Genomic DNA, 11,880 nt, shown 5'->3' with positions numbered 1-11,880 from the left:
CACGACCAAAACGAACACATGTAGGCTCGCATGCATTCCGTTGCCTCCTTCCTTTCTTCTCCTTGTCCCTGGATAACCAAAATTTAAGCACGAAGAGCACGCTCGATGGATGAAAATTCTGTTCTCAGGTTCACCACAACCCAGGTATCAACGGCGTATGCGGCTACCTTCACATCCTGCAGGCGGCTACCATGGCCTGCACCGCGAACAGAGCGCAAACCTCGCTACCAAATTGTTGCCTTCCTTCCTTCACCGTTCGATCGCGGTGGGTAGGGAGGTTGCGTCGACGAAGTACATGGTGACGGCGCCGCGCCTATAGATGACCACGGCTCTCGCGACACGCAGGGCGGTTACGGCAACACGGACCATGGCGGTGACGACGGTGGCGCACCAGTAGGTGGCCTCGGCAGGGTCGTCGACCTTGGTTAGTTGTACGGTAAAGGGGTCGCACAAGGTCGCGGCGGTGGACCGTTGTTGCGGCGAACCGTCAGTGCAGCCGGAACCTAGCCCACGTTCGCTCCACATGTGAAGACTAGAAGTGAGGCGATCGATCCTTATCTGGCGGCGGGTGGCGATCTATCCTCCTTGCTGGAAGAAGGCGAGAGAGAGAGGGATCGACCCTTGCTGGAAGGAGAGAGAGATCACGCGAATGATGACGTTTGGAAATGAAAATTACTGTGATTGGTGGTTGCTAGCTTTCCTTTTTCCAAAATAGCAGGGACATGTATATTTCCTTGATTATTGCGATTGGATTGATACACAATAAATAAGGTTCTATTTTTTTCTGAGCAACTTGTCTATTTTATTGATTGTGGCTTGATACGCATTAAATAAGTTTCTACTTTTTCCAAGCGATGTGGGATGATTTTCTGTGAGATCTACGGTTGGGATTGCTCTAATGTTTGATGCTAAAGTGACACACCATCTCCAACTCTAATTTAATAGTAAAAATTGCTTACTGTTTTTGATTCGCTTGACGCTAGCAATCCCCTGATTGTTGCATAGAGTAATATACTTCCCTAGTTGTGGGTTACTTTGCTGTTGACGCGCACGGATAGAGGTGGGCAGCGGGCAATTGGACGGTGTTGATTCTTCTCGTGTAGAGTGATTGTTGTTCAAAAACGATTTAATGGTCATGATTTCTCTAATGTTTGATGTGAAAGTGACGTACCATCCCCAACTCATATATAATCGTACAGATAGTGCCCGATATGTTGGCCATCATGATTGAGCGCACAAAACCTAATGGTCAAATTGAGGGGGTAATTCATCGTCTACTGAATGGAGGCTATCTATCTTTCAATATGCAGATGAACGGATCATGATATCGAAAAGGCAAAGAGACTGAAACTAATATTGCCAGCAATGGAGTAGCCATCAGGAGTCCAAAATTAATTTCCAAAAGGTAATTTCTTTTGTTTTGGGTGAGCCCAATATGTGACAGATCAATGTGCTGAGCCAATCGGTTCTCAGAAAGACGAGTTTCTAATTAGCTATTTAGGCATTATTTTTCATTATCGAAGACTTACAAATGCAAAATGTAAGCATGTGGAGGGACACTTTTTCAGAAAAAAACTTAACAACTAGAAAGGAAAACTAATATCCATTGGTAGAAGATTTGTACTATTTAGTTCAGTACGTACATAATAATATGGTAATGTATATGAAAATTTTCTTCTAAATACCAAAAGGAATTTTGCATAGAAGAAACTATATAAATTGGCTATATGGAATGTGGTTTGCCGCCCAAAAAATCAGGGGATCCTGGTCATGATCTTCAGGTTAAAAATGCAGCTCTCGTAGTTAAATGGTTTTTAAAACTTCTTACGCAGGATGAGGTTCTGGCAAACTCTATTGAGAGGAGAAAGTATATAGGCTTACTTTATTAAAAACCTGAGGACTCACACTTTTAGGATTGTCTAATCACGACGAAGAAGTATTTCTTCTGCTTTGAATCATTTGATACCAAGGACAGCTCGAAGATCAGGTCCTGGGAGGATAAGAGGCTAGGGAACACCACTCTCCAAAAAAAAATCTAGCTTTATAGATAATCGACCATCACAAGAGTGATACAATCGCAACGGTTTCAGAGGCATCGCAGCCAGGTGTGCCGCTCATGCGAGATTTAGTTGGTCTCAAGCTTGTGGCATGTAACGCTTTATAAGGGCAGCTACTGATAAGTTTCATTATAATCTACATGAGAATGTTAGATTCTCACTGAATTATATGTATAGAATATGTCCCTTCAGATGGTATCTTCTCAGAAAAAATTGCCTAAATACATCACAATCCATTCCCATCGCAGTTTGGGATTAGAAGAGAAACGAGGAAATTGGGTGGAATGGAAGGATTCGCCAAATCATCTCTCGTCCCCAAATCTCTAGGAGATGGAAATACCCTAGCCTAGAGGTATTCAAGACCTCATTCTTCATTGGATTCTCAAAGCTTTTTTCAGATTCAAAACAAGGTTCTTTTTTCGGAAACAAGGCAGATACCAGACATTGAGGCTTTACAACCACATGGGCATGGATGGCTACTACACCTCATGCATGCTAGCACAGAGAACCAGCGGGCGATGACCTTGATGACGCTATGGTGAATATGGCATGTGCACAACGAGATCACCCATGACAAACCGTGCCCAACCATCGAAGGCTCACGTAGGTACCTGGTAAGCTACCTCAATTCCCTCATGTTGGTCAAGCAATTCCCAGAGGCTGACATCAAGAAGGGGAAGATGGTGATAGACCAGCGACAGGGCTTTAAGAAGGTTCACCAGATGGAAGCTACAAAGGAGAAGGTGCGCCAGAAGTGGTCGCCACCAGAGAGTAACGAGGCAAAGCTGGATGTGGATGGCGCGTTTTCGACTGACGGTCGTGCAGGTATTGGTATGGTACTGCGGTACTCTAATGGTGTGGTTATTTTTGCTGCGTGCAGGAAAATACAACAGTGCCAGGATGCAACGGAGGCTGAGATACAAGCGATCAAGGACGGACTGCAACTAGCGCTGCAGTGGTCACTGGCGCCTTTCAGCGTGGAATCTGACTGCTCCGAGGCCATTCAAATGATCAAGCAATCCTCCCCAAATATTTCAGCTCACGCGTTTCGTATCAATGTGATTCGAGAATTACTTAGGGAAAGAGATAGTAGGCTAATAAAAATAAATAGAGAAGCGAATACTGCCAGCCATGAGCTTGCAAGATTAGGCAGGGTTCAAGGTAGAACGGAAATGTGGTTTGGCGAATCTCCCCCGGAGATCGCTGATGTGATTGTAAAAGACTGTAACTCTGTGTCTGGTTAATAAAAGTCTCTTTCCCCCGCAAAAAAAAGAGGCAGATACCGGCCTGTTTGTGGATCCTGGCCTTGCAATATTTTTGGTCGGGTTCAACTTTCTAATTCCTGGTCACACTTATACGCGAGCTCAACCTGTACATGTGGCTGTGCACAACTCTTGAACTGAATGGTTTCCGCTGAATTTCCCTACTCTGAAAATATCCGGAGTTCCATATATCGAGCATCCATCGCACTCGGCAGCAAAATGTTGTCCACATCCAAGGACCGAACCCGATCGGCCACACCTACTACTACTAGGCATCTTCTCTTGTAAACAAATCCGGAACCGACATCATCAGCATTCAGCAGCTAGTACAGTCCAAAGAATTACGCACGCAATTTCGTGTATTTTTCTTCATCGTCCAATCTCTATCATCGATCGGAGCCCGTACCTCAAGTCAATCTTCTCGAGCTGAAACCAGCTGCCTACTGTCTCGCTGTCACGGCTTAAGCAACCTTCTCGAGCCCTTATTCTATATTGTGCATTAGTACAAAATTCGAATTAGTTGAGCATGGATGGATGATGCCTACTAATACCACTCGATAACTACCGAGCAAGGCCAATGAGAGCGTAGCTTTTGTGCCATCTTAGTCTAAGCCCCAACTATTCTCACTCAGCACCTGCTACCATGCTTCTCCTCTTTCTCCTCCTCCTCGTCGCCGCCACCTCGTCACCAGCATCCGGCGAGGGAGAAGCCGAGCCGGTGGTCAACGACTTCTCCCACGTCTGCAGCTCCACGGATGGACCGCAGCAGCTCTACCTGCCCAACAGCACCTTCGCGGCCAACCTTGCCGCCATGTCCGCGACGCTCCCGAGGAACGCCTCGGCGACCGGCTTCTCGGCGGGCGCGTTCGGCCGGGCACCGGACACGGCGTACGGGCTGGGTCTCTGCCGCGGGGACATCCCCGGCGACCGCTGCGCCGCGTGCCTCGCCATGGCGTTCAACGGCGCGGCGGACCTGTGCCGCGACAGCAAGGACGTCACCATCTTCTACGACCAGTGCCACGTCCGGTTCTACGACCGGGACTTCCTCGCCGGCGTCAGAAACGGGCCAAAGAAGGCCGCCCACAACATGAACAACGTGTCCGCATGGAACGTCGCCGAGTTCGACGGCCTTGTCACGCGGCTGGCGAACGCGGTGGCGGACAGGGCCAGCAACGCGAGCAATAGCTATGCCACGGGCCAGGCCGGCTTCGTGCCCGAGAAGATCGACCTGTACGGCCTGGCGCAGTGCACGCCGGACCTCACGACGGCTCAGTGCCGGAGCTGCCTCGCCGGCATCATAGGAGAGATACCCAAGTCCTTGAGTGGGAGGGTGGGCGGGAGGATTCTCGGAGTGCGCTGCAATTACAGGTACGAGAAGGATATCTTCTTCCACATGCCCGACGACATCGTCACGCTCACGCCGCTCGTCAGTTCCTCTTCCTCCACAGGTGAGGCTCTCATCGATCTTGATGTAGTTTTAGCATCTGAAAATCCATCCCCCGTTTTAAACCAGCAGCTAGCAGTAGTACTTCCTTTCAGTCAATGAGATGGAAATGATTAATTGGATGATGCATCCTCCTTGCGCGTAGGTAGATGACAATGTCAGCAGCAAGTAGCAACGTACTGTGCACGTACAAAGCACAATGGGTCAAAATTAAGGCTAACCTAACTGAAACATGAAAACAAAAATCTCTAGATATTTACATTTGACGTCCCTTTTAGCATGAATAATGCTGACGTGGAAAAACTATATTATCTAAGAGCATGCCATTGTGCATGCATTTTAAGAAATTCTACTTTATACCATTCAAATATATATAATACATGTATAATTAAAGTTTAAGTAACATATATCAGTCATCGAGTTAGTTCAACTTAAATTTACAACATTCATCAGAGAAAATTACATGATTTTTTTAATAATACAATAAATATTAAGTATTTTTTAGCTGAGAATATCACTCATTAATCACAAAACCCAGCAGTTCTCGCATTTTTAGCTGTATGGCTTACTTATAGTTTTATTGTTTTAAAAAGGAGCAGATTCAAATCAGAGCTCAAACAAACAATAGCTGGTTTTCAAGATCCGACACAGTTGTAGTAAAGAATTCTCGGCAGCTTATCTCATCAGAGTGTAGGGCCCTCTTGACTTTGTTGTCCATAGAAGAAACGTCGGGCGGTGCACATCACAGCCTATAGTAACAAAGAATTATCTGCGCGCCATGTGTACGGATCATGGCAGTATTGATATGTGCATATATTTTACGACGTGGGCCGTTGAATCTTTGCCTTTGTGTTGCGAGATGAGAGGACGTCCAAGTCCAGTCGATGATGCTATGGACCTGCATATTTCGTCGAGAACTATACCAGCACTTTCCGCGGGGCATTTTCCATTTTTTAGCGGAGACAAAGGTAGGACTTTTTTGTTTAAAAATATATAAAAGGTTTTTCCAAGCATTATTCCATGCGCGCCATGAAATCGATGGCATCGATAGAGATGCCAGCAAATCTAATCAGGCCATCTCAATCGCATGACCGTTCCTTGTTTTGGCAGTCGATGACTGGACCGGCATGTAGTGAGCTAGCTAGCACAATAGTCTTTTTTTTCTATCGGTTTTGCTAATTCTCTTAGGTTAGAGCTCAGTAGAATATGCATCGGTTGAATTGTGCCAAGTTCGTGCGTCGTCTTCTACATTGAGCATATCGAGTTGGAGGAGGGAGGGGGTGGGGGGATGTCCGTCGAGCCGGAGCCGGTGACGGCGCGGCTGGCCGCATCATAGACAGCGACGACGAGGATGGACATTACGGTTTGGGGTGCGGGCTGTCGGCGCCGGAGAAGAAGGGGGCATGACTTAGAGGGATGGCCGGGGCGGCGGTGGACCGGTAGAGGAGGGAGCTTGGGGCAAGGCGGGGTGGCGAGGTGTGCGACAGCACGCCGGCTAGGGGGGGGGGGGGGGGGGTGGATGGCGATCCGGTCGACAATGGATGCGGGGAGGCCGGAGCTGGAGAAGAAGGCCGGTTAAATAACTCTCGGTTAACTAAGCCCTAGACAGACCATTTTCCTATTACAGATCAAAGTACTCACTCGGTTCTAAACAGTTTGTCGCGCATTTTTTTAAATCTAAGTTTGAATATATCTATAAATTATAGCCATATCTATATCTAAATTAATTAGGTGAGTACCATGAGTTGGTACATGTAATGTCGATGGTAGCCGACACAGGTAGGCGACCGTACCCCGTCCAGAGCTAGCACAGGTTTTTTGTCCGGAGATTTATTCCCTTTGTTCAGGCGGATCCACGTGCGGCACGAGAGGTGCTAGCTTTTGGCGAGACAGGTTTAGCTCCCTGGCCTTTAATTAATCTTGCTTGCTCCCCTTTGTTGCCTTTGTTCAGCCATGGCCACCGCCCACCGCCCACAAGCCGCTTAATTTTGTTCAAGCTGCAGAGTCCTCCACTCACATCCACATGCTTCGGGGAATCCGTCCGGGTCGACATCTGCATGCCATGCACGTACCGTACGTATGGACGCGTCTATCGGACGAAACAAAGCCCTTTGATTATGCTCAGCCAGTTGGTACGGCCGCTGCTTTGCTTCCCACGGTTGTCCGTGTACAATCCAAAGGCGATCTGGTGAGCCAGCCGCCGGGGAGACCCCGGTGTTTGACTGTGCTCGAGCCGTAGCCCCGATCCAATCAGCGTCCTCCCAGTTTAGACTAAGGCCACTGATTGGATCTGGGTACAGCTGCGAATTTTGCACTGTCAATGTCGAGTATCTTATGAAGCTAGATTGACTATCTAGGGTGTCTCCTCTATCACTAACAGTGCACAACCTTGGCTCTGGGAAATTTATGCAATGAACCGCAAAGTTTCAAGATTAATGGTTGTATCTCATAAACTATGTAAATTATGGAAACTTTGCTGGCCACCGAAAAATTACAACTAGAATGTAGAAAAAAGATAGTTCCGGTTTTTTTGGAGCTATTTAAAATTTTCAAAATTAAAATAAATTCTTTATATATATATGTATATTTAATGTCATAAAAATCTCAAACTATTTTGGGAAAATCTATACAAAAGCATCGCACAAAGTGGTAGTCCATGCGGCGGCAAAAAAAAATGGTGCTCTCCCCCTATAGGACGCATGCAATGATCTAACAGCTCACGCTGGCATCATCCCATTAATAGCAGAATCTGAAACTTTAAAATGATTTATATTTCAAACAGTGTACGTAATTTATGATCCGTTTGCACCGCTGCGTTCGTGTCGACGGGGACTTTCAAAAATGGATCTCATGTTGTTATGTTTTGAAGAATTTTTCCGTCGCATCAGTTGGTAGATTAAAATTGAATAAATCCTACAATAATTTGTACATCTTTATTAAATAACTTCTTACATGTTTTACATAGACAATGTGTTAGTATGCGCACCTATAGTTTGATGTGAGGATGATTTTTGGTCAAACCAATCTCTAGGTTATCAGTAATATGGTTAGCAGATTAGCAATGAATAATTGCTACAATAATTATATATGGTTATCGGATAACTTTTACCATTTTTTAAATATTGCAATGATATGAATGGGTATTCTAGTGTCTCTAAGACCTAAAACATGATATAATTTCACACAAATTCGGTATCATGGAGCTTTACATTGGTGTAGAATGACATGGATGAACCTACAAACCAACAGATTACAATCCGGTAGGTAAGCAGTGAATAATCTGGCAAGTTAGTGATAACAATCTAGCAATTACTGACGAAAAAAAAGTTCACAAAATATACCAACATATGATCTAGTTTCGAAGATCTTTTCGTGACTAAGCTCACGATGAAAATGAATTTTCAAATGGGTTACCGCGCCGCTGCGTAGTAATCCAAATATTTTTCCTACATCCTATATCAAACTTTGGAGTTGAAACATTGGATGATGTGAGAGATACAAAAAAAAAGTTGTTTGAGAAAAAAAAGGCTAGCGCGGTTATGCACCTATGAACATCCTAGATGAAGGCTGTGCAGTCAGCACCTACTCAGAAAATCTTCTCTCGTTTGTTTTAGTTCAACGTGGAAGTTTTTATCTGACAGTAACAGCTCGCAGGGAGCAAGAACACCCTATGGATCGTCGCCATAACAGTCCCCGTAGCCGTGCTCCTCTGCGGCTTCTTGGCGTGCTTCCTGTGGATCAGAACACGAAGAAGAAGAGGTACTTAGCTGCTAAAAGCCTAAAACATACAGCTTGTTTCTTCTCATGAACGTTGCCTTGCTCTTCCACGGCGATCTCGTCACTAACCAACAGAATGTACGATTGACCAGTGGCTTATCTCTCAGGGAGGGTGGGCATACCGACCATGTCCATGGAGATGGAGCAGGTGCTCAAGCTGTGGAAGATAGAGGAGAGCGACTCCGAGTTCTCGCTCTACGATTTCGACCAGATCGCGGACGCCACCGGGAACTTCTCCGATGACTGCAAGCTCGGCCAGGGTGGCTTTGGCGCGGTTTACATGGTATGCGTTCTTACACAAACAAACGTGTGTGTCTATTTATACTCCTGCATTACTGATACTACAGTTTTTTTAAACATAAGGCACAAGTGCCCAGCTTTAAATTAATAAAGCCACAAACGGCCGAGTTTGATACAAGATGCTAACCAGCTTACAAACAACGAACACCAAAAGCACAAGATACACACAAGAACACAGCTTGTTGATGTCGAAGCCTCCTCGCGAAGCCACCAAGGAAGGAACAGCCCAGGTTCGAGGGAACCGCCTGCCGCCTTGAGGAAGACCATCATCTGCAGCACATGATGGGAGGGGGAGCAGCATCGACCATTTCCAGCGCCGAAGAGGGACCCTTCCCTCTCGTCCTGGCTCGAAGGACGCCGAACCGTCGGACGCTAGATGCACTCCCCTGAGCTATGGCCGATACTGACCACACACCAATCTGGTCAGAGCTAGAGACCCCTCGCCGAAGCTGACAAACCATCGAGGTTGCGCTGCCACACACCGAAGGAGCTGCCGCTGGGAACGTAAACAGGGACCGTAATCGCTGATGAGGAAGGAGCAGGGCACCAAGAAGCCTCGGATACCACCGCAACCAGCCTCCAACCACCAAAGGCACCCTCAACCGGCCAACTGTTCCCCAAGCCATGCCCCCAAGGAGGAAACGGCGCCCATGGCGTCGTCGTCGCCCAATCCGAAGGATTGTAGGTTTTCCGCTGATACTACAGTTACAGCGGACAAATGGATTGTTCAGTGGCTCAGTGCAATGCGTCAGATAGATGAATTTCTCTGACTACTATGTTGTGTTTGCGTTCCAGGGAGAACTGAGTGGCGGGATTGAAGTCGCAATCAAGAGACTCTCTACCGGCTCGGTGCAGGGGCTCATGGAGTTCAAGACGGAGATCCAGCTGATCGCCAAGCTCCAGCACACCAACCTCGTCAGGCTCCTGGGATGCTGCCTCCAGGCGGAGGAGAAGATGCTCATATACGAGTACATGCACAACAAGAGCCTCGACTGCTTCATCTTCGGTACGCGTGACGCGTTCCATTCCATTCATCGATCTAACCTGTTGCTACATTTCCTCTCCAACTTTTTGACTGACTGTTGCTGCTCTGCAGACAGCACGAGAGGTGCGATACTGAATTGGGAGCGGCGGTTCACTATAATCGACGGGATCGCGCAGGGCCTCCTTTACATGCACAAGCACTCTCGGCTCCGAGTGGTGCACAGGGACCTGAAGGCGAGCAACATCCTTTTGGACCGCGACATGAACCCCAAGATCTCTGACTTTGGTTTGGCCAGGATATTCTGCTCCAACACCACCGAGGCCAACACCACCAGGGTCATGGGCACACAGTAAGTACTACTCCTGCTGATCAAATTTTGCTGCACGTACTTACACAGTACCAACATAAATTCAAGCACGCATAGACACGTAGTCGGTCTCCAGCTTATGATGACTGAATTTCTTTGGGCATTTCTCATCAGTGGATACATCGCTCCTGAGTATGCTTCCGAGGGCCTCTTCTCGACCAAGTCCGACGTCTACAGCTTTGGCGTCTTGCTTCTTGAGATCATAAGCGGGAAGAGGACTCCAGGCTTCTACCAGCACGGCAAATTCTGCAATCTCACAGGATACGTAAGTATAGACAACAATGCACTACAAGACCCACTTAATTTTCTGCATCAAGAAACCTGCACTTCAGTACGCTGAAACCTACAAGACAGGAGTGGTCGCTAATCACTGCAAACTTGTTCAATTCTTTCAGGCGTATCGTCTGTGGAAAGAGGGGAAATGGCACGAGATGGTCGACCAGGTAATCGGGACCGGCTACCCCGTGACCGAGGTGATGAAGTGCGTCCAGGTGGCGCTGCTCTGCGTCCAGGACAGCGCCGAAGACCGGCCAAACATGTCCGACGTCGTCGCGATGCTCGGCAGCGAGGGGCTCACCCTGCCGGAGCCCAGGCAGCCGGCCTACTTCAACGTCAGGATGTCGAGCTTCCCGGAGTCCACCGGTTCATTTACCGAGTCGCCCTACTCCTACATTAGCAACGTCGTCTTGACAGACGGTAGATAACGCGTGCAAGTCTAGGTGCTCAAAATCCATTTCTACTAGCTTGGTGACTGTACAATTGATCGGATTCAGTTACAAAAAGGAGGGAACATAGCAGGTTAACATAGATGATGCACATACATTCCCATACCCAACATGTATTAAATAGTACTTTCCTTGACATTTTCTCGTAATTCTCAGGGCTTCCTTTTCTAGTTCCACGGTGTAAATGCAAGTAGTTCTCTACTATTGTGTATATCTGCATGCATCAGGATTTCGTAATGCAACCTTTGTCTGCCTATGTTTACTATGCTTGATTCAGCTTGAAGAAATTCATTTGATATGTATTGATAATTCGGAAATTCACTTAGAAAGGAAGAAAGTCGTCGCAAGCAAACAAGTTCATTTATGCTTTGAAAAGAAAGCATACTTAAACGGTTGATGTAGATACTATCCTTGGTATGCCACTCAGTACTAGAAACATAGAGGATTTCTGGACATGGGCTCTTGATAAGCGTGGAGTGTTCACTGTCAGGTCAGTGTATCGCATGCTAATTGAAACGAAGTACTGACGTGAAGCATGGCTCGACGGCTGATCATCTGGCTTGGATCACGAGAAGGAGAGAAAGGAATGGACCTAAATGTGGAAGGTTAAAGTGCCATCCAGGATTAAAAGTTTCCTCTCGAGACTAGCAAAACACTCACTCACTACAGCCGATCTTCTACAACATGGTGACAGCACAATCATGTGCTTTATATGGAGCTATTGATTCGTGGCGACATTCTTTAGTGGAGTGTGCAATGTTGATCCGGTGTTCTTGATATTCCTCGGCAACAGATTGTGTTGCTAGGCCATCGATGGCATCCACCTGATCTTCAGTATGTGAAGGTCAACATAGATGGAGCCATTAACGTTGCTGATGGTAATGGTGGGGCAGGCGGTGTTTCCAGATCGGCAAGTTGTCTACTTGGAGCATGGAGCAAACCCCTGCATGGGATCACAAATCT

At 47.0% G+C, this 11,880-nt stretch overlaps 1 protein-coding gene across 2 annotated transcripts; it reads left to right on the top strand.

The window, feature by feature from the left end:
* The first annotated feature begins 3,800 nt into the window (after positions 1-3,800).
* Positions 3,801-11,087, top strand: LOC127333244 (cysteine-rich receptor-like protein kinase 25). 2 transcript variants are annotated; one of them, XM_051359584.2, is made up of 7 exons: positions 3,801-4,767; positions 8,418-8,522; positions 8,648-8,823; positions 9,636-9,846; positions 9,937-10,174; positions 10,307-10,457; positions 10,588-11,087. In XM_051359584.2, the coding sequence occupies exons 1-7, from the start codon at positions 3,963-3,965 to the stop codon at positions 10,894-10,896; spliced, it is 1,995 nt and encodes a 664-aa protein (XP_051215544.1). In that variant the 5' UTR covers positions 3,801-3,962; the 3' UTR covers positions 10,897-11,087. The 2 variants fall into 2 exon arrangements, with proteins under 2 accessions (XP_051215544.1, XP_051215543.1); XM_051359583.2 differs by having other exon boundaries at positions 8,633-8,823.
* Positions 11,088-11,880: the final 793 nt, after the last annotated feature.

Source organism: Lolium perenne, chromosome 2 (genome assembly GCF_019359855.2).
Source record: "Lolium perenne isolate Kyuss_39 chromosome 2, Kyuss_2.0, whole genome shotgun sequence".
Taxonomy (NCBI): domain Eukaryota; kingdom Viridiplantae; phylum Streptophyta; class Magnoliopsida; order Poales; family Poaceae; genus Lolium; species Lolium perenne.
The sequence above is the reverse complement of the archived record's forward strand: the minus strand, read 5'-3'. Positions and strand labels throughout refer to the sequence as shown.